General features: G+C 33.2%; 2 protein-coding genes and 1 long non-coding RNA gene across 3 annotated transcripts; all 3 read right to left on the reverse strand.

Moving 5' to 3' along the window:
* Window positions 1-13118: 13118 nt before the first annotated feature.
* LOC145807174 (cullin-1-like) lies at window positions 13119-18607 on the reverse strand. Its single transcript, XM_082905113.1, has 15 exons — window positions 18518-18607; window positions 18385-18433; window positions 17917-17970; window positions 17302-17394; window positions 16239-16462; window positions 16065-16142; window positions 15815-15904; window positions 15612-15692; window positions 15431-15493; window positions 14978-15013; window positions 14804-14890; window positions 14575-14724; window positions 14429-14484; window positions 13320-13422; window positions 13119-13229 (listed from the first exon to the last, which is right to left on the reverse strand). The coding sequence occupies exons 5-15, from the start codon at window positions 16362-16364 to the stop codon at window positions 13119-13121; spliced, it is 981 nt and encodes a 326-aa protein (XP_082761239.1). The 5' UTR covers window positions 16365-16462; window positions 17302-17394; window positions 17917-17970; window positions 18385-18433; window positions 18518-18607.
* Window positions 17784-18648, reverse strand: LOC114280125 (beta carbonic anhydrase 5, chloroplastic). The gene is made up of 5 exons (XM_082905114.1): window positions 18518-18648; window positions 18385-18433; window positions 18134-18247; window positions 17917-17970; window positions 17784-17795 (listed from the first exon to the last, which is right to left on the reverse strand). Exons 1-5 carry the CDS (start codon window positions 18646-18648, stop codon window positions 17784-17786), a joined length of 360 nt encoding a protein of 119 aa, XP_082761240.1.
* A 2557-nt stretch (window positions 18649-21205) lies between these two features.
* On the reverse strand, window positions 21206-22539 carry LOC145807601 (uncharacterized). Its single transcript, XR_014350851.1, has 3 exons — window positions 22258-22539; window positions 21514-21574; window positions 21206-21401 (listed from the first exon to the last, which is right to left on the reverse strand). It is a non-coding gene; the product is annotated as an uncharacterized LOC145807601 (long non-coding RNA).
* Between the last annotated feature and the right edge of the window lie 808 nt (window positions 22540-23347).

Below are 23347 nucleotides of genomic sequence, written 5' to 3' on the forward strand. Positions count from 1 at the left end.
TATTCAAGTTTGTGAGATTTGTTACGAATTCTATTTTAATGATTTAAATAATTTATTTTGTAAAAAATTTCATATATATTTATTTATAAAAAAATTAAATTGATTCAATAATTCTAGTCTCTTTATTTTTTCAGAACCGCTACAGACCCCAGTGAGATGGCGTGCCCCCACCGGCCGAAATTCAAAAAAAAAAAAAAAAATAAATAAAACAGTTTTTTTTTAAACCCAATTACCGCCTGCCACCTCACTGGAGGTCGACCCCCAGTGGGGGTCCGAAGCATTAATCTTATTTTTTGGCGTTTGTCTCCAAAAAATGAATGATAAATGTATTTTTGAAAATAGACCGTCCATTTTTTTAGAAGAGTTCAATAATATAAAAAAAGTTATGATTATCTAATTGGCCTCATTTTTTTATATATGATATACATGAAAGATATTACAAAATGAATTACAGTACTGCTAGGGACCCCTAGTGGGGGGTGACTCTCAGAACCTCCATCTCCACGTGGGGGACTGTGATAGCAAGACTTGAAAAAAAAAAAAAAAAATTCCACCAATCAGAAAACAGTGGGGTGGTGGGGATCATCACTCCACAAACCGTCTAGGCCATTTTCCAATGAATTATTAAAATTATTGAAATAAAATTTATAATAGACTCCACAAATCCAAACAATACAATCCCGTTGAGATTCTCAACTTAGGAGAAACCAATGCCTTTTTTAATTATTGCTATTAAAGTTGAAAATTAGATTCAACGGCCGTCCGTGACAAATAGATACACATAATTGACTGAGTTTTATATATGTGCACTAGAGAAAATAATTAATTGGATGTAAACAATGGTGAGAATCATTTCATGCATTGTATAGTTTGTGGTAGAAGATTATTAAAAATTGTTATAAGACCATAACGTATTAGTTTATATGTAGATTTGTGCAATTTTTCAAACTTGTGATAATGCATAATTAATTTATAGAGAATTAAATATATCTTAGACTCTCCGAGACTTGTCAGATTTACTCAATCATAGCATGTCAAGGTCTCTAATCCACCTACACAAAACCAAAAAATAGTAATAAATTGAGTAGTTTCTGAAGAAGGACGCAGAGGTTCTCTTTCCTGTTTTTTGTTTTAAAAAAACTTAAAATAAAATTTATTTGTTATTGTGAGGTATGGCTTGAAATCCTCCTTTAATTCAGATGAGCCCTTGAAAGGTCCTTGAGATGTCATCAGAAACAAAAGAACAACTCCGATTGATAGTACCAGAATTAGCACTTTGACGAACAAGTTAGCTTTTGTATGAATAAGAATATTTTGTTTTATAAGTGCAAATTTTTTGGGACATACCTCTCTCTCTCTAACCTCTTCCTTATTTTATGGAGTCCTTCTTGATACTTTCTCCTGTAGCGTAGGTTCTCATTATCTTTGTGTCAGGACCATCTCTTTACTATATTCTTTAGAAAGGGACAACTTAAGTTCACCTAACGGGGTCGTGTCGACTTATCCGATGGACTCAGCTAAGATGTGTGGCCCAGATACCCTTAATTCGGTGCATTCTTCATCCTATTTTTTGTATCTATTCGGCAATGACTTTGGTTACATTTGGCCAATCAAAAATGGACTTGCATGTATTTAGATGTACTTTGTTTGTCGATCTAGAGTTATTTTTGCTCGGCTCCCATAGTTATACTTATTTTTGTTATTAAGAGCAGTAAAATTGATTCAATAATTTTTAGAAAACAAGAAAATATGTTTTTAAAATAAATTTGCACTTTGTTTTCATCTCCAATTACCATTGGTTACCACCCATGGTCGCTCCAACACCTTCTGTTGTCCTTGGACCACCAATTTCAATAATGTCACAATTCAACTAGCTTATTAATCCAGCAATTTAAATGAAATGAATTTGTCAATATGATTTAAAAGTTTAAATCAAAATTTTTATTATTTTTATTATTTTTTATCAATTAATAAGAGAATAATTATAAATATAAAAAATATTATATAATCAATCAGATTACGAATTTATAATAACTAGAAAGTTAACAAAATACTTGCCAATCAATTAAGCCTACTAAAAAGTTATTAATAATAGCTGTGGTGGAAAAAATAAATCAACCTACGTGAGGTGGGCCTACATAGCATAGTCATTTGGTGTGGCAAAAGATAATGTCGGCAATCGCCAATCGAGTGGCATTAACAGTTTGTTTATTTATTTATTTGTTTGCAGATTTAAAACAGTATAACTCATCTTTCCATTAATCTCTTGATTAATTAGTGTGAGACAAATATGACCTTCATAGTAGCTTACTTGATTAGTTATATATTATAACGCCCTCAAAATAATACTTATAAATCCAATATTCATGATATACAGAAACAAGAGAATAAAATATATTTTCATTCATCAGAGTATTCTTTACAAAAAATATTACATGTTAACAATAAAAGTAAATGCGCTACGGGCTTATAATTTTCCAAGCCAACACTTGGTTGCAAAAAAATAAGTACTAACTCAAATACACATTAAGCCCATGGCTTGAAATTACATGTAATATCAAAATGACAACAGACATAATCAAAAGAGTCTTCAACTCCTAAGACCTTCCAAGCTACGTCCTTAGAGGTGGCATAACACCTGAACCTGAAAATGATGTCCTATATAGAGTGAGCCGGCGCCTAGTAGAGATATGCTAAACATAATATGAGTAATAACTAAAACATTAGCCTTTAATAAATGTTTAACTCATACAAACAAACATATATATATCTCTTTCCACTACATTACCCAAACCAATTCGAAGATATGGTTCTCAATTCATCTAGACGGTTTATAACGAGCCTCCAACTCATATCAATAACACTTCAACAATTTAATTCCAAATGAGACTGCAACTCATATTATGATCATTTCAATACTTCAATTCATCTACGTTACGCAAACGCAATTAGGATTTCGGGACTTTCACCCTGGACACTCCGGCCAACTTAGTTATCACTGAAGTCCATCCCCTATCTCCTCCCAAATCCGGTTTAGAAGTCCATCCCCTATCTCCTCCCAAATCGTGGAGTACATCCCCTATCTTCTCCGAAACAACATACATATACAATGTATTTAAACACTTATCATATACAATGATCAAGCAAAACACATATTCAATGTGTTATTTCATTCATCATATTCAATGACATATTCATATGATCAGTTTTAATTCACCTAATCATCATGCGGTGTCTACAACAATCAAGACTATCCTCCACTGATAGCCCAAAACATTTATTTCTAAACAGATAACAAATTATCAAATAGATAAATTATCTACAATTCCAAAGGTGAGTGATTAATCAATCAAACTCCACTATTAAATCTCATAATTACCCAATTTCATTATTTCCAACTCAATTTCATATTCTCATAACTTTTCCAAATTAATTATACCAATTAATTCATAACAATAAATTAGGGCTTTTCTCCCATTTTTCTCAACATTGACCCAAAGGTTCAAATATCATCAATAACATCAATAACCTCATTTTAAGACCCAAAATGCACATGCATGGGTTAAAAGAACAAAACCCTTTTTTATACATTTTGAAACCCTAACATCCAAAATTACCCAACTTCAACATTAAATAAAACGACCACATGTTTATGTCAAAGACCATAAACATGAGTAGTTATCCCTACCTCAAATCTCGGAGCTCAATGGAGAAGATGAAGAAATTCGAAGGTGCTCCAAACCCAAAGATTTTCGGATCAAAGTGTAGCCCACACCAAGCTCCACACTTTTTACAAAGGGACTAGGGTAGAAGATCACTAACACTAGATGATTTCTTAGAGACAAGATGAAGTCTAGAGTGAAAGGCTTTCAAGTTTGGGTTTTGAAAAGCTAGAGACAGAGTGGGTCGAAAAAGTGGTTCAAAAAGCTAAAACTCGGACTGATTTAATACACAGTTCGCTCGAGCGTGGAACGCTCCGCTCGAGTGTCAGACACAAACTCACGCTCGAGCGTCAAAAGTGTCGCTCGAGCGCCGGATGCACACATTCAGAAGTTCTGCAAACGAAGGTCCCCGCTCGAGCGTGAAAGTGGACGCTCGAGCGTTCGACGACCTGCAGGGAAAAATACTGAGGGTTGAATAATCACGCTCGAGCGTCAAAATGCCCGCTCGAGCGAAGGAACAAAAGCAAAGGGCCCGCTCGAGCGTCAAAAGCCCCACTCGAGCGTGAAGGCCAAAATCTGGGCATCAACTCTTGGTTTCCAAACACAGCCAACCTGTTTCAAACCTGCCCAACACAACCCAAGACTCAAATACAAGAGTAAAGAATGGGAACAAGTATAAGACAACAACCAACATCCACGGAGCCGAGTCCGGAATACAATTAAACAATGAAGAAAAAAGCGGGATCGTTATATATATGATACTAATATTTCACAATCAATTTTCCGTGTGGGACTCAAGTAGAGTAGTAACACACAATCACCACCTCCTCACGAGACCAATGTGAAGCTCAAAGATGGCTTAACTATTAGGTCATTAAGCCCATCACCTGAGGCTTCCATTTTTTTTATTAAATCTTATTGTAGAAGGTATTAAATTTTCACAGAAGCCTCATTTTAATGTTTAGCTTAAAAGCTCACAAAATCTTAAGTCGCTATTGATGGAGCTCTAATGCTATTTGTCGCGATCCAAGTAGTTTTATTTTTTTGAATGGAGTTGGTCTACCAACATTACTATAAAATTTAAACCCAAATTACTTGGTTGATGTAGGATATACTACAATAATATTTCATATTTTGATCATATCACAAGCCACTTACCAAAAATGTTTATTTATTTTTATTTTCAAAATATTTTTCTATACCAAACAAATTTTAGTTTTTGTTTCTTATCAAAAAAAAAAAAAAGCATATATATAATGATAATATTAAAAATAAAAATTTGTTTCCTAGAAATTGACAACGCTAAATTTCTAATGTTTTTTCGCATTGAGATTGGCTTGTCTCTAGTCCTTCATCGGATTGAAGAGGTACTATTGGGTTTATTCGGCTCACTTTTGGACCCCGTTTTGATAATTCGAACCGTTATACTCTAGGATTCGTCGAATATATCATCCTTGCAAAAAATCAAATCAATTGGATAACGACAACTACGTGTTCAGATTAATTTTGTATGAAAAAATGGACGGTGAAAAAATAAACGGTTCATACAAAGTTAATCCAAGCACGTGATTGTTGTTATCCGATCGATTTAATTTTTTGTACGAATAATATACTCAATGAACTCTAAAATGTGAATAGTTCGAATCATCGAAATGAGATCCAAAAGTGAGTCCACTTAGCCTAAAAGTATCTCTCCAATTCCATAGAAGATTGGAGAGCAAATCTCTTTTGCATTTAAAGTTTTAAATTGACAACGTTCGTTTGATGGGAAACACTATGGTGCACATGCATCTTATAACTAAAAAGAGAAATGATATAATTTCAATTTTTTAAGCTATAACTAAAAAAAAAGAAAAAATGTCATAATTTAGTCCAACATGAGACATAACTAAATAACTAATGAGTCGTAACTAAATAATGTCATAACTAAAGAAAAAAAAAATAGTCATAACTAAAGAAGAAAATGACATAATTAAAAATGCATATGGTACACTTTTTTCAAAAGGGTGCTTATCAACCCTTGTCAATTGCTTATTTATTTTTCTTGTCACACAGTTATGGCTCCTCGCACTAAAAAACCTCAAGCTAGAGAGGAAGGTCAGTCTTCACGACCTACATGTGAATATCCAACTCCTGACTTCCTTACCCCCGTCAGGGAGTAAGCTTTTGGCTCCATGGCATCCCGCTCCATCATTACCGGTCGCCGAGTTAGTCTTGCCCCACAACATGATGCTCTTTTAATGACTAAACTTGAACAAATGGGCTGGCAAAATTTGGTCAATTTATCGAAAAAGGTATATCCTCGTCTCCTCGCTTTATTTTATATCCACCTACAATCTTCTGGTATCGACGAGGAAATTTACACAAGCAACTCCTATGTGAAAGACACTTATATTGAGTTTAATGTTAACACTTTGGCCACTATTCTCAATGTTGACACTAGTCCTCACCAAGTATGTTTCCAAACTGAGGCACAAATGACTCAAATTGTGGGTAACATAACTGAAGTCTATACAAACATTTGTCTTAACAAAACCACCGAGTCCTATCTTCAAGCCAAACACCTTAAACCCAATCTCCGCATCCTTCACCGCTTTTTATTAGAAAATGTCACTCCAAAAGCCGGTCATTATGATGTTGTTCCTACTTTTAATGCTTATCCACTTTATTGCTTTGAGATTGGGTACCCTTTTGATTTATGCTACATCATCATGAGGGAAATGGACCTTGTGTCTACATCACGTGACAAATCATTAGCCTTTGGTGCTTTATTGACCAAGCTCTTTAAACACGTCAAAGTCAAATTTTCTAAAGAGCCCGAAATGCCTATTGCCTCCGATATCAGTGAATACACCATCACCCGTGCTGGAGGAGGTGATGTTCTGTTAGCCAGTATGGCTGCTCTTGACATCCTATGGAGGAGTCTCAAGATCCTCCTCCCGTTGCTATGCCACCACCTCACCAACCGCCTCCTGCTTATTAAACGGATTTCTTAGCTTTGGAACAAGACCACTACAACCAACGCCTTGTCTGGGAACAGCAAATGATTCATCAATTTGGTGCCCTCAACACTCGTGTTGATCATCTTGAGGCAAGCGTTGATGCCATTTATCACTATCACTTTCCTCTTCCACCTCCAGATTCTGAGCAGTGATTTCCTTTTGATAATGTCACAAGGGGAGAAACTGTGGTGATGTTTTATATTGTGGTATTATGGTATTATTATTATTATTTTTGTTTCAAACTGATGTAGACCATCGTGTTTTTATACTGATGAGATTTGTTTTGGAAAACTGTTATATTAGAACATCTATAGTTTGATATATTAGTCTCAAATCATGTCTTTGATTAAATCATATTTATTGCTAATGTGCTATCTTATATATCTAGTATGAACAATCATTTAGGGAGCATGACTTGAGGGGGAGCTTTTCTTACTCCCAAACAAATCAAAACATCATAGTGTGCCATCATAAAAAAGGGAGAGATTGTTAAACTTATTTATTTTGATGATTTATTTAATTTCGTTTTTTGATTTATTTGGAAGAGAAAAATAGATTGAAAACTTATTTTATTCCATTATTTTTCACCTAAACTTTTATCCTAAATATTTTTGGAGTATATATATATTTGCTCAAATCAGGAGGTAATTTAAGCCCAAAAGCAATGCCCAAAATAGAGCCCAAAACAACCCAGCTTAGCAGCAGCTCAAACAGTCCTGCTTAACAAGGCACTGGACGTCCGGGTGGACATCCGGCTGGTCATCTAGCCGGACGACCGGCCAATGGCTTTTTGCCTAGCTTTGCTTCAGTTAAAATTTTCTTCTCACCGGCTGTCTACTCAGCAGTATCCTCGACATCCGCAGAAGCCATCCTTGACGACTGAGACCCACCGGACATCCGGGTAGACATCCGGGCAGACATCCAGGTGGGCGTCCCTCTATAACAAAATTCATTTTGGATAGACCACTCTGTTCTGCAACGGCTATTTTTCAAAGAGAACTGTTATCTATCATACCCAAGCTTTGCCTCCTTCAAGATCTAATCAGTAATAGGGAAATGCATCATTTTGTGTAGACTCCATCCTTTTCAATACACGCAACAGTAAACGGCTCCATAATCTTCTCCTTGATAAATAACAGAGCTTCTACTGAACAACATACAAAAAATAATACAAGCTAGAAACACATTCTCTCATCAATCATCACTCTTACCTTTCATTTATTCTCTGAGAAGTGTTCCTCAAATTTTGGTTTACATATTTCTCTCAGAAATTATACACTGAGCCTTCTAGCTTTAAGATCATCTTACCTGTGTGAGGTTTACAGAAAAACCAGAGTTTCATCTTATATATCTATCTTTGAGAGATAACTCCTGTAGCTTTCTTTGAAAGCAAAAACAACTTCATTTCAACCTTGTAAGAGTGTAGTACATTCAGTGTTCTTGATTCCTTGAGTGTGATTGAAAATTAGCTAAAGAAGGCAAGGGTTTGGACTTAAAAAGTCTGTGTAAAATCTGTGGAGGATTGCTCCATTTGTGAAGAGATTGCTAGCACCCTTGTGAAGCTAGAGTATAGTGAAAAATCTCAAGTGAAGATTGAGGAGTGGATGTAGGCTTGATTGAAGCCGAACCATTATAAATCTGTTTGCCTCTCTCTCCTTCATCCCTTTATTTTGTTAAATTGTCATAGCTATATCTCACATTTTCACTAAAAAAAAAAACGAGCTATATTCTGCGACCTCTTTTAATAAAAAGAATTTCTGTCCTTTTACTCTTTCTTTCCGTTTAACTTTATGTTTGTTCTAAAAATAAAAAAATAAATAAAATAAACTTTTATTTTCTATTATTTTCTTTGTGTGTATTCCTTAATTATTTTATTCTATGGCCATTCACCAAAGCTTTGCAATATTGTACAGCCCAAATATTAACAGATTAAGATATTTTATGAATTGACAATTGTGATTAGATTATCGTAAATAAACTGTGAAATTACTGAAAAACATAAAAGGGTTTCACAATTTCTGTATTTATAATGCTTATGTGCTTATAAGTTTGTTTGTTTTTTTTTTCCTTTTTCCCTCTATTTGAGAATTATTTTCTGTATTGAAAAGATTTTGAAATAATTTAGTTTTTTTAGTTTATTTATTATTTTTTTATTTGGATTTACCATGTGGGTAATTTGAAAAAAATAATAAAGTATAATAAGTATAAAATAAAATTTTAAATAATTAAATAAGATGCACTTAAAAATTAAAAGCATTTAATAATTTTTTTGAGTGTAAATAAAATGCCCGGTTCCCCCACTAACTACAGTACTTACCAATACCCACCAAGATGGATCTTAACTTTTTTTTTTTTTTTTTTTTTTTTTTTTTTTTTGAACAAGGAGTTTAAAGAAGAAGATTAATGCCTCATACACCCACTGGGGGTCGACCCCTAGTGAGGTGGCACTTCATTATTGGTAAAAAAAAAATTATTATTATTATTATTTTTTTTTTTAAGTTTTAACCAGTAGGGATGCGACACCTTACTGGAGGTGCGACCCCCACTGAGAGTATGCATCACTGCTAAAAGAAGAAACTAAAGATGAGCAGGTTCATCATGGGAAAGGAAGCAATAAAAGCTGTTTGAAATGGACCTACAGCAGATCCACTAACCCCAACAGCACCACCAACTAGAGAGGAGCTCCCTAGGGAAAAAACAAAGGCCCCAAACTTGGATTTGAAATAGTTACTTGAACATTTTAATATTTTTAATGAGAAGAGTATATGCATATTAGCAAAATTAGGGTCTAAAGAGGGTTACTTTTTATGACAATCTCATCATAGATGTAGAGTGACCTCAACTTAATTGCAGGTCAAAGACTATGCCTTTTTTTAATCAAACCCATTAATTAAAGCTTCACCACATGTTAACCTACCTCCCATAAGAATTCGGCAAATAATCAAATATCACATTTTTTAGATTCTATTTATATCAAAAAAAAATTATTAAGTACGTTTAATTTTTTAATATGTTTTATTAAATTATTTATTATAATTTACTTTTAATGGACATTTTATTTTATTTTTTTTCTCAAATTATCCTTTAAAAAAATACAGCCAAATAATAAACAAATTAAAATTTTCAAATTATCAATTTCAAAGTCCTGATGGTTTGAGAATTTTTGTGGTTTCACAAAAACTCAAACAAAGAAGAGAGACAAAGTGAGGAAAGAGAAACAACAAACTCAAACCATAAGTTAAAATAGAGCTTATATAGATAACAAAGATTAGATTAGAGAGGCCGAAGGCTTTGGTTTCTCCACATTGTTTTTGCCAAAGCAACAAATCATATAGCATTTTCTCGAGATTTTTGTATATAAACCTTCACATTCTTAGGGTTTTTTATTCAATGCATTGTTTTTCTCTGATTTACAGCTTTTGAATCCAACTGGGTTTCTTCTGAATCATCTCATGTGTCTTTGTAACATAGTGACTCTCATTCCTTTTCTTAACCCAAATTCAAAAGTTCTGGATACAACTATCCTAAAGGACAAAAATACAATATCTATATAATAATAATAATATTGAGAATAATAGTGAGTTTTGGTGAGGTAGATTGAAGTTTTAGAATGAAAAAAAAATATAAAAAGATAATATTTGAAACTTAGAGAAGAAGATGAAAAGAGTTGAATATAGGAGTGTTTTGAAAAGTTGATAAAAAGCCGACTTTTTTATTTTTTGACTTTTTTAGTAAAAAAAAGTGCTTTTTTGATAACTTTTTTGGGAGACCTTTGTAAAAAACTAAAAAGTTGACTTTTTACCAAGTTCCCAAATTGCCCCATAAAGAATACGTACAAATGGTTTGGGTATATAAAAAAAATATTTATTTTAAGGTTTAATATGTATTGTTCTTATTAATAAATTTACATTAAAGTATAATAAAAATTAAAATTTTAAAAATTTAATATTAAGTTATTATTTGAGTGGCCGTTCAAAAAAAAAAAGTTATTATTTGAGTGCAAATAGAATCATCTCCACATTTTTCTTTTGGTTCACATTTGTGAATTGTACTGTTCAAATGGGCTGTGGGGTTCATCACAAACTCCACTTTAATAATTTGATCTATTTATCTTGTAGGTTTTTATGTCGATCATTCACAAAAAATATCAAATTAATCCGAGAATTTTAATCATATTATTTCATTACGTTTTCTCTTCATAAAAATAATAAAAAATATTTTTAAAATCATTCTTACCATTCATTGTTCTAAAGAAAAATTGACTACAATTATTTAATCAATTTAAATTCTTTTCTTGTTTTAAGCAATCTTGACAAAGAAATTTACAATTTACACGGCTTGAATTATCATATCAGAACTCTTATTGCAATGGACCTCTCACCAGGTCAACCTGGACAGTCTAGTCACAAACATGGTCAGGAGGAAAGTTGAACTTATAAAAAATGTTACTTCCCTAAACAACACTTACCTCTAATAGAATTGTCTCAAATATAATATCAGATCTTAATGTATAATATATTATATACAATTATTGATCAAACTTCCATTAGTCAAGGGTATAAAATGTTATGTGCAAGACCAAATTCAAGGTAATAGATGAAAAAAGGTATCCACTACTCCCAGTGGCGACTTCTTGCGATTTGAGAAATTTTTATACATGGATCAACTTATAAGCTTAAGTTCTACAAAATCGATATATATATATATATATATAAACTAAATAACATTTACTTTGTTTGATTTTGAATTTTAAAAAACAGTTTTTTGAGATTTTTTTTTTTTTTTTGTGTTTTGTTGTCTTAAGTGAATTTTTTTATATTTTACTTATTTTTTAGATGTACCTAAAAAGTAAAATATTTATGAAAGAAATATTAAAATTATGTATTTGGTGAATTTTTTTATAAAAAAAAAAAATCACAAATATCTTGATTCTTAAGTACATAAAGATTAAGTGAAATCTAAGAAGTAATAAAAAATAAAAAAATAAAAAATTTCTTAAGACATTTAAAAAATTCATCAAGTACAAAAGAAACACATAAAACAGAAAATTCTAAAACTATTTATTGAAAACTGTTAACCAAACAAAGTGATTTAAACATGGGCAATTTATATGAGTCAGGATCCCCTCCTTACATTTCTTACTTGCAGGGCCATTGGGTCCACTTTTAGGCCAAATTTTGATAATTCAAACTGTTCATATTTTAAGATTTGTTCAATATATCATACCTATTAAAAATCAATTTGATCGGATATCAGAAAGCATGTGTTCGGAAAACTCGAACTAAAAACTATTTTTTTAAAGAATTTAATAAACAGTTTTCCGAACACATGCTTTCTCATATCCGATCAACTTGATTTTTTACAGGTATGCTATACTGAACAAATCTTAAAATATGAACGGTTCGGATTATCAAAATTGGGCCTAAAAGTGGGCCCAATGGCCCTGTAAGTAGGAAATACAAGGAGGAAATATAAGGAGGGGATCTTAATTCAATTTATATTGCTAGTGCCTGTACTTTGATGCTCAATTTCGACTCTAAATTTTTTACTTGGTCTCAAATTAGTCAAATTGATTCTAATTATTAGTAATTATTTTTAATGAAAAATTTGTACATAAACATATATTGTGCTGTTAGGGGTAAAATTGTAAACGTGCACTACAAGAATTAACACTTTTGCTGACTAAAAAATTGGTCGCTAAAAGCCCATTTTTAGTCGGCAAAAATTATCCGCGACTAATTTTTTTGGTCGCTACTTTGGTCGACAATTGAGGGTCGGCAAAAGTAATTTGCGACCAAAATTTTGGTCGGTCGGGAAAAGTCGGATTTGCCGACTAAATTTTTGGTCGCGAAATATATCATTACCGCGACTAATTCATTTAGTCGCTGAAACACTTTAGTCGCGAAAAGTGATATTTTCCCGACCAAAAAGTTTGGTCGCCAATTATCACATTCAACGACCAAAAAGTTTGGTCGCCAATTGTGACATTCCGCGACCAAAAAAGTATGGTCGCCAATCGTGACATTCCGCGACCAAAAAATTTGGTCGCCAATTGTGACATTCCGCGACCAAAAGGTTTGGTCGCCATTTGTTACTTTTCGCGACCAAAACTTTTGGTCGGCAAAAGTGAGTTTCCACGACCAAGAGCTGTTTTGGTCGGCAATAAATGTATTTTTTGTGACCAAAACTCTTGGTCGGCAATTGTCATTTTTTACGAAAAAAAATTATTTATTTGTCGCGACTAATAAATTGGTCGCCAAAGCAGGAAAACAATGCACCTGCAATTCCTAATAATTCATTCAATCCCTAATAAACCTATAATTTTAAAGCATCATTCAAATTAACTGAATCATTAACATTCGACACAATACATAATTCATTAACATTCGACACAATACAACTATTCTAAGTTTTCATTCACAAGTCACATCTAGCATAACAATTTGAAACATAACTATTTCTCGAGATGAACAGCAGCAAGCCAAGCATCTAAAGTAGTCAGAGTGCTTTCTCTCATATGTTTGTTATTGTCACCAAGGCATTTCAAAACATCTGACAGTATACCCTGCAATAAACAACTTCCCAATATTAAAGTCAAATTTAAAGGACAATAGAATACAAAGTTAAAAGGAAATTTAGGTTTAGAGCAAACAACCTTGCTAGACTTCTCAACTGCAAGTCCCATTGCAGATGTAACAGCACCAATAGTAAAGAGAGTTGCCATTATCAAATTTTTGTTGCTGTCATATAAGCGCCCTCTAAGAGCACCAAATAACTCCACTAAAAGTCAATATCAAAACAAAAATCAAAGGGAATGGCAACACAACAACCAATAGATTGAAGTAAAAGAACAATGCCGATGAGTTTAGAGTTTGATACCAATTAGAGCTATAAACAACCCCAAAATAAGAAACAACCAGGAACAAAATAGTAGAACATCCAGAAACAGGGTTGTTAATCCTGGAAATCTATGATGGTGTTTGGGAAGTGGGTTTTTATGTAAGTTTTTTTAGTTGTAGGTTTTTATTGGATAAAAATTTTTTGGTGTTTGGGAAGATAGTTGGGTTTTTATGTGGTTGGATGTGATGTTTGTGAGAGAAAAAGTGAAATGATTATGGGGTTAGATGTGATATTTTGTTTGGATGTATTATTTTTGATTTTGTAAAAAGTTTGTCTTTTAGTGGAAAAAATGAAAAAAAAATTTGGAACCTAGGTTCCCAAACACCACCTATGTTAATCTAGAAACAGGGTTGTTAATCCTGGAGCGAGGGGCCTATAGAGGAGTTTTAAGGTTAAGAGTGAGCGTGGTGGTGTTAACAAGCTTCTAGAGGAAGGAGTGAGGCCCCCATAGGAGTTTATGCTACTAAGGTCGAATTTAGCAATTGTTTTTTAAGTTGCTTATTTGCTTTTCTAGAACCTTAAAAAGCTGATGCGGCTGGTAATTACAAAAAAATGTTCTTTTTTGTTAGTAGAAATGTTGGATGTTTTACCTTTTTTTAGTTACTTTTTTAAGTTCAAGATAGACTTTTTTTGTCTTTTGGTTTATTTAGCCAAAAAGTAGCTTTTTCTAGCCCATGCCAAACATCCCCTAAGAGTCTAACACAAGTGGTAGATAGAAGCAGTAACAGAAACTTCCAGAACATACTTAAAATGCTAAGCAACTAACTAAAACAGTCATTGCAACAAAAAATAAGTATCTATGAATCATCGAATCACAATATTCTGCAATCACTTGAAAACCAACAAAAAATTAAATAAAATTACCCGTAGAATTCAGTGAACAGATCCTTATCACTAATATAAGCAAGGAGCTTTACTACCTGTAGAATAAAAAGAAATCCAATTGCAACTGTTTGTATCTCATTCTCAACAATAAGTCAAAGCAAATGCTATGAAAGATAGAAGCATACCTTCTCAAGTGTTTCCTCAATGGTTTCATCACTCAATTTCTCACTCCCACCTTTCTTAAGAATATTATCACAAAATGTGGCTAGTAGTTCTACACTCGAGCTTCCACCAACACCTTTGTTACAGAAGACTTCAAAAGCCTCTTTGAGCGCCTAAGGCAAACAAAGGAGATTTTAATACATGAATAATAGGAAGGAAACCACGACTATGCAGCAATTGTTTAATACAAACCTTGTGGAAAAGAGTATGGTTCATAAAACAGTTATTTACGTACGTCATGTACTTGTCATGAAGCTCGATAACTTTTCTAACAAAAACCTGAAGGCCCCACAGGTTAGTCAGTTCCCATACCAAGAATCCATTGACAAATCCTAGAAGTGAAGTACTATAAGAATTTGACATTACCTGTTCCTGCAGACCAACCACATCTTTCTTATCTGCCTGCACCAGGACACTTCTTAGCATTAGAACCAGAAATAAAATTAGAAAAGATTATCACTAAGACATATATAAGAGTAGATATGTTCTTTCCACCTAGAAAAGGGGAAATAAAATAAAAAAAAGGAAAAGAAAGAAAAATTTTAAGTGAACAACCTTGGTTAATGATGCCACCACATCAAACAATTATTTGTACCCCCAAAGTCAAATGTAGTGCTAAATTTTGTACATTGCCATTCATTTAATTAAAATCCAAATTTAATTTCCTTCAAAAAAAAAAAAAAAAAAGGAGTATATAACTTGTTAACCAAGTCCAATGTAATGGCAGATCAATCATGAGCCTTGTGAAATGCACCTCCTCAGAAGACAAATTGCACAAAGACTATGGGATCTGAAATAACACAATCAAGATTACATCACCTTCTTATTGCTGGCTGCATCTTCCGCTTGTTTAACCAATGCTGTACCTTCAGCAGTAACATGCTGCATAAAGAAAAACCCAGCCAAACTTCAAAATAAACAAGGGGAAGAAACAAATAATACCAGAGGCACAATGCTACATTCTTTACAGAACAATGTACTGCAGGTTAAAGACCAAAACCTGTTTAAATATACTAGAAACCGGATTTAAACCTCGAGGTATTTTGGAAAAGAGCCTATACATCCTTGATAAATCCTCTACCTACAAGAGAACAGGAAAAAAATGTTAATAAACTTTAGTTAATTGCAACTGAAATAACAGCAAGAAGGCTTGAATAATAACATTGTCCAAGTCTGATAAAAAAAAATGGTCCAAATGACTACCTTGTCATCCCTAAGCAATGCATGACATCCAGAGTGCTCCTGCTCGAGCAATTGGGTTGCATAAACGGACAACAATTCATGTTGAACTTTCTATAGGAAGACAAAATTACCCATAATTATAATAGCGAAAGTGCATATCTTCAAAATTGGCCTGAAAATAAATAAATAAATAAAAGAAGTAACCATTAAAAGACTAATTATTATTGGGTAGAAAGAAATTTAGTATGACTTTACAAGAGGAAGAACAAACCTCAAGCAACTTCAGCTCGCTACTAGAATGTAGGTAATGAGCAACCCTATCCTTCTCTCGTTTCAAACACTCCTCAACCTAGAGTTACAAAAGGATTTTTTAGAAATTATATAGGATTATCAAACAAATATATCTGACCTTAACAAGAAAAAAAGAAAATGAATAGATGTTTACTTTCAACATATAATCTGGACAGGAATCTTCCAAGATCCAGTTTGAAGCCTTTCGAGAATAATAATCCGCGGTATCTTTCAGCATATCTGCTTCAAAGTCATTCTCACAATGATCCATTTGCCCCATTCCGATCTCAACAAATATATCCAAAACAAAGTCATTCTCATAATATATCCATTTGCCGCATTCTTATGAGATGATCCAGCTTCTTATGGGCTGATAATCTGCATACATACCTATCATTTGTTATGGATGAAGATCAAGCTGACAATTATAGCTAAAGTATATATAGTCAGCATATCTTCATTTGCTCATAAATAATCAAGAAGAGGGACTACCCCCTATAAGCTCGCAATTGTAAATATAGTCAGCATATCTTCATTTGCTCATAAATAATCAAGAAGAGGGACTGCCCACTATAACTGAAGTACCCATGAGGATGGCAAGATCTTTCAATCAGAAGGTAAATGAACAAGCAAAGTCATGAGAATCATGTGGAATGTATTTTCACTTCTCATTTAAACTAGGCTACCAATAAATAAAATTACAGTTTGTTTTTTGTTTTTTTTTAAAAAAAAGAACCATCTCTAAAAATAAAACAAGAATAAAACCATATAGTACTTTCAACATGACTTTCAAATCAAACCAAAATATGTTTATCAGATTCGGAGATGTGTTGGAGTCATCATTTCACTAACATACATTGTGATGTTCAAAAAAAGCAAAAATTGAAAAGAAAATAGGAACAAACCTCAAGCCCAAGAAATGGTTCATAGCTGATATCACAAGAGTATGGTGCCCCAACATACTAGATGCAAAAAATCCATAGTATGATAAAGGTAATCCAAATCCGAGAGCATAAACCAAAGGAAAAAAAAATATCCCTGAGAGCATAAACCAAAAAGGAATTTACCTTTGCGATACTGACAGCTCACAGCTTCCTTGAAATTGGAAAAAAAAAATCAAATGATTTCTTGTATAATGTGCGCTTGCTTGCTTACTTGCGCGCATGTGTAAGAGTGAGAGAGAGATGAAAAATAGAAAAGATTGGAATTGGCCAAACCTTGAATTTACATAATCTTGCATGCTCATAAGGGCACAAATACCTCCACAGCAGCTGTGGCCAATGACTAGTATATTTTCAACCTGTAGAAAACTTTATATTTACCAAAATGTTTTCCCATCAAAGTTTGTCGCCAAATAGAGTGGCCAATTTGTTTGACACATTGATATCAAGAGGTCAATTACAGCAATTCCAGTCATCTAATATATTTGTGTACGGTATTAGTGACTTAGTCATGAAACACAGAGACATATATTTTTTAATCATGAATCAGCAATTCCAGATTATTCATTATTGCAACTATATCATAGTCCACTGTAAGCAACTCCAGAATGAGAACATAAGCTTCATAATTGGTTACTAATTGCTATACTTTTGCAGACAATTCCCTTTCTCCAAACTTATTCTTACTTTATCTCTTTTTTTTTTTTTTTTTTTTTTGAATGACACATGATGTCAAATTCTTTCAGATTTTTGAATTCCTAACATGTCAGCTGCAATCCCAGTCAATGTGCAGACCATAAGCAACCAATAGTAACTACACACATTTTTTCTGCCTTAGTTGACAAAGAATAAAGCAACTTGGCAGAAGATTTGTCTACAGAAGTCACTTACTTCTAGAGAATTGACGGCAAATTCAAGGGCAGCATTTGTTTCTGTTGGTCCATTCTGCATCAGAAAATAAAAAAGCATAGGCCTATTCAGAATTTTGCTTCTAATACACTTATCACAACCATATATTTCCGTTTTCCCACATTTATGCTTACAATAAATGAAGAACTAGTAGTACTAAACTAAAGCCAAGAAAACACAAATGCAATGTATATGGTACCTCAAATGGGGGCACCAGATTTGCCACATTGCGGACTACAAAGGCTTCTCTGGGTTGAAATCCTAGGATGTAGGAGAGACAAACCCTAGAGTCTGCACAAGCAATGACCATGAACTGTTCTTGCAAGCATCAGTTAAGAAAATCTTGACCAGTTCAGCACAAAATTGAGGCAAATTGCCAATGTAATCCCCAGATGGCTCCAAAATATATCATGGACTAAAAAAAAGTTAACCCTAAAAAACCCATCATACCTTCGGTGCTTGACTCTTGGCAAGATTTTCATAGCATTCCAAGTTCTCCCTGTTCAAAGAAAACATCACATCAGGGAAACTCAATTTTCTGTGAAGCTAAACAACAAGATGTCAGAATTATAAGCTTGCTTACAGGAATTTCTGCCTTTTGAAACTCAGAAACTGATGTTTCATTTCATTGAACAGATCAGACCCATTTTGAGTTCCTATTATGCTCTCTTGTTTGCTATTTGTGAGCCCCTCAGTCAGCCCTGGTGGTTCCATCGAGGCCTTCAACCTCAAAACAGGATTGCTTTAGTGAATTCAATCATGGAAGGTAGAAATTAAGAACAGGATACAAAACATGTTACTATGTTTAGTATCTGCAAAATACATAGTGCATATGTTTCAAATCAAATCAAATACATTCTCATCTTTTGGGCTCAATCCCTAAGTTGCATGGTAGCCTGTAATCTTAAAAAGAATGACTTGCCTATAAATCAATAATCAGACAATAAAATTAGAAGCTTATTATGTAAGAGTTAACACAACAAAGAAGAAACATGGCATTAAGCTCCTCCAGTATAACCTATGAAGCACAAATACTTTTACAAGAGAATTGTTTCCATATCATACAAATCACATCCCAATACAAAAAAGAAAAAGACAACAAAACGGGGAAAAACAAATAAATTACTAAAACTGAACCAAAAAATAAAAAACACACAACATCAGATGCCCTGACAGTGACAAAAAGTGAATCTTATCCACCAAAAAAGAGGAGAAAATATCAATTTAACACACAGTTTCTAACACATAGAAGATCCTTCCAAATAAGAAAGAAATAAAGATTGAGAACCAACAAAGCAATTGATGTTAAAGAAGATATACTGTTTTAGGCAAAAAATACACAGATACATCTACAGACTCTATGTTCTATGCTTCCATGATTTTGTTTTGTCCACACAAAGTAACATGAAAGCGAATGTAGCTAAAACAGAAACAAGCATTAATCTATTTATTTATAAGCAGCAATTAACAAAGCCAAAGATGATTTCAAGACTACATAAATCCGATCGACTAATTACAATCAAGCAATGATGAATTCAAATCAGATGTAAAACCCAACCATAAATCTAATCCGATCATCGTTAACTCAAAAACTAAGGAATACATGCAAAAGTACTTTTTTTTCCATTCATTAACCAGGATAGGCATATGAAATAGTATGATATAATGAATTTTTTGAAAAGAACCAATCAATTTTCAGGTTGAAAACCAGACAACTCTCAATTATTAAAGAAAAGACAGAGAACACAAACAGTTCACTTTTGAGGAAATGCAACTTCAGTGGTAGATACAGATCTTACTTTTGAAGATCCAAAAATATATGAGATTGTACCACACAAAATAAACAACATACATCGTAATTACCAAGTAATTCATAGAAAATAGATTTAAACCACACGATGTAATTAGACTAGGGAGTACTGAAATATACAACACACAGAAATAAACCCAAGAAACATCTGATTTTTGGAAATCGTCTTACTTTGACTTAAACTAAGTTAACCTTTTAGAGAAGAAAAAGTTACATTCATGCAGTCATTATCCATAGTGGCTGTCCAGTGATTTTAAATGCTCAAGGCACACCAAGGCGCCAGATTCAGGCGTAGGCGCAAGGTGAGGCACACCTTTTTGGTAAGAAATAGATAAACTAATAATTCAAACTTGAACAAAAGCAAAATGAAAGAACACAGGTAAATTGTAGAAGAATTCTCAAAGCCATAAAAGCCACATATCATTCCAAATGCAAAATAGTCAACATTCAACAAAACTAATAATTACTAAGCTTTACTCTAATAGTCATTCTGTATCAAATTTTATTGTCCTTAGATAATTTATTGCTTGTACCAGAATAACCTAAACATTAATAATCACAACATTATTTTAGCTAACAGTTTTTAAAGTTAGAACTTTAATTTTGAAGTTAGTAATATTAATTTCACTATTTGACTTATAAAAATATGTCTATTATATGAAAAGTATAATGATACGGCATGCAAAACTAATACTTGATGGAGAGGATTATTTCATCGTCGGCGACATCTATTGACCATAAGAACAATTCAGCCCACCATAAAAACAAACTACAACTTGATGGTAGTTAAATTTTCAAAATTCACTGCACCTTATAATTATAAATAAGTTTCATTAGTTATGAAATTAGCCGTAGAGAATGAGGAAAAAAGACTAGACATAGATAGGAACACAGTGAAGATCTTAGCTCATAGTATAACAATCAACTAAATGGTAAAAACATAACCCTTATTTCGTGTATTTCCCTTGAACCCATACCTAAATGTGGTCCATTAGGTAAGCCAAAGGCACTCCTGCCTTCCTAAGATCCCACAAAACTCAGCCTACAGTTCTGACAGATTAGAAATGACAATCTACAGAACAAGCAGTCTCATTAAATAAACAATCACTGTAACTCTTATCAATTCTCGAGTCTTTTTAAGCCAACATACTAAAGTTAAAGTTACTCTTAATTATCTCCCAAAAGCAGATAATTCCAAGAAATTATTCAATCACTTGAATTCCTTGAACATTTAACTGTGAATAAAAATAAATAATACTCACAAATTCAGCAACAAAGTGTTGAACAAACTTGATTAGTTAGAGATATTATGAAAGGAAACATATTTCATTATGCCACTTAGATTGTTTCGTGCAGTGCAGTGCCACTTAGATTATTTCATTATGCCATTTCATTATGCCACTTAGATTTTTAAACCTTTTTTTTTTCTTTCCCATTTTGTCAATCTTTATTTTGAACAGCTACAGCAAGCAACAAAGTTTGGTTCCTCCTCAAAAGATTGTTTTTGCCATTAAGGATGTTAATTATTAAAGAGAATGCGAGGGGAAAGAAACTATTAGAATCAAAGTAAATTTCAGGGCTTGAATAAATGAAGTAATCCTGTGTTTAGCGTTGTCATAACTTTGCATCAGTTCTGAATACATCCCAGTAGCAGCATCTGCAGGTTTAAAAATAAATAATTAGTCAAATAAATGTGAAACGAACAACGCACAGAGATCGTAGAGTGATACAAAGTGCAATCAAATTGTTAAGAGTGAAATATATCTTACGAGCACATTGGGACGCAATCTTTCATACTCCCATCTTCAGGTCTTGTCTAACCACCAAAACCTGCCATCACAATTTCCCAACTTGGAATTTGGAAATCAGAATTAAAATAAAATAAAAAATAAAAAAATAAAAACTAGTAAATGCATGAATCATCTTCAAAGTCAAATGAAACCAGTTATATCTATATCTATACCTACATCTTGCACCTTTATGTGCTCACATGACTATATAAGAAATTGAATAGAATCATATATATCTTACAACACTGCAATCAAAAGTTAACAAATTGAATCAAAAAATAATTCCAACAGATTCAGATTTAATTACTAACAGATTCAGATCAAACAAAATTACAGATTCAGATTTAATTTATACAGATTCAGATTCCAAAATCACTAACAGATTCAGATCAAAAGAGACCTTGAAGCTAACAACATATTCTGGGTAAATATGAGTATTCTTATTCATATTCCATACTATACACTGTCTTGGAGTATGAATATCATCGACTCCACTATCAAAGTCCTCACCATTGACACATAACACACAATCAGAAATGAACAAATAAACTAAGAGTCACAGATCTAAAAAAAAAAAAAAATCACCATTGACACAGAAATGAACAAAAAATCACCATTAACAAACAATCTTAGTCACACAGAGTGACACAGATCTGAATAACACAAAAAAATTAGAGATCGGAGAGGAAAGAGAGACAGAGACAGCGACATAGAGATCCGTACCTGGGAGGTCGATCGGTGCGATGAGAGTATGAGGTCGATCGGTCAATCTTGCGATGAGTGAGAGTCGATCTCTTGCGAGGTTGATCGGCCGAGATGAGTGATGAGATGAGAGTGAGAGAGTGAGTATGAGAGACTGATCAGATGAGAGTGAGATGAGAGTGAGAGACTGAAAAACGAGAGAGAGTGTGAGATGAGAGCTGCGTAATGTGTTTTTGAGTTTAGGGTTTTTTTCCTTTCTTTGTTTTGTTTGGGTATAGATGAAGTGAAGTGAACGGTCCAGATCTTCTGAAAAAAAAAATATATATATATAGAGTTATGCAGGCGGGTTGGTCGGGTGCGGTTCAAACCCGCAACCCGCCGGCAACCCGAAAATTAGAAATATTTCAAATCGCACCCTACCCTATTATATTTGCGAAATCGCCCATACGCGTACGGGTAGGGTCGGGTAGGACGGGTTGTGCGGGTCGAATGACCCTATGCCCAGCCCTAATTCCCACCTCCACGTTTCAAATTTCCTTCCCAAACTTTTGGCGACCAAATATCATATTAGTCGCAGAAAAGGTACCTTCGCCGACAAATTTTTTTAGTCACCAAATCTCAATCAATGGCGACTAAAATATTAGTCGCTAAATGTACTAATTTGGCGACCAATTTTTTTTGGTTGTTGAAAATAAATTTTTGGCGACCAAATTTTTAGTCGCCCAAAAATATGTGACCTTCCGCGACCAAATTTATAGTTGGTCGGCAAAAGCATACCACTTTCTGCGACCAACTCATTTTTTGGTCGCCAAAATATAACCTTTTGCAACCAATAATATTTGGTCGCCAAAAATAATGATCATTCGCGACTAATTAATATTTAGTCGCCAAATGTCATTTTTTTGCTACCAAAATTTTTTTGGTCGGCAAAAGTGGTCGGCAATTGTGTAAATTCTTGTAGTGGTGATCAATTTAGTAATTAACCTCAACTAACTCAATTATAATTTTTCATCAAAACCCTAATAGCGTTATCGCTTAGATCAAATTAAGGTAAAATTTAAAATTAATAGTAAAAACTAAACCAATTAAAAATATAGAGATTAAAATGATA

The sequence above is a fragment of the Camellia sinensis genome, chromosome 14 (assembly GCF_055761805.1).
Source record: "Camellia sinensis isolate YWXY chromosome 14, ASM5576180v1, whole genome shotgun sequence".
Classification (NCBI taxonomy): domain Eukaryota; kingdom Viridiplantae; phylum Streptophyta; class Magnoliopsida; order Ericales; family Theaceae; genus Camellia; species Camellia sinensis.

Excerpts from the sequence above, each read along its gene's own strand:
- LOC114280125 (XM_082905114.1), bottom strand. The coding sequence starts at position 18,648 with ATGGAACCACCAGGGCTGACTGAGGGGCTCACAAATAGCAAACAAGAG. Across the intron at positions 18,434-18,517 it reads TTCAAAAGGCAGAAATTCCT|GGAGAACTTGGAATGCTATG; the intron begins GTAAGCAAGCTT and ends TTCTTTGAACAG. Across the intron at positions 17,971-18,133 it reads ATCTGGTGCCCCCATTTGAG|AATGGACCAACAGAAACAAA; the intron begins GTACCATATACA and ends TTTCTGATGCAG.
- LOC145807174 (XM_082905113.1), bottom strand. The coding sequence starts at position 16,364 with ATGGGGCAAATGGATCATTGTGAGAATGACTTTGAAGCAGATATGCTG. Across the intron at positions 15,494-15,611 it reads TTTCTAGTATATTTAAACAG|CATGTTACTGCTGAAGGTAC; the intron begins GTTTTGGTCTTT and ends TTCTTTATGCAG. Across the intron at positions 14,725-14,803 it reads ACCATACTCTTTTCCACAAG|GCGCTCAAAGAGGCTTTTGA; the intron begins GTTTGTATTAAA and ends TGTTTGCCTTAG.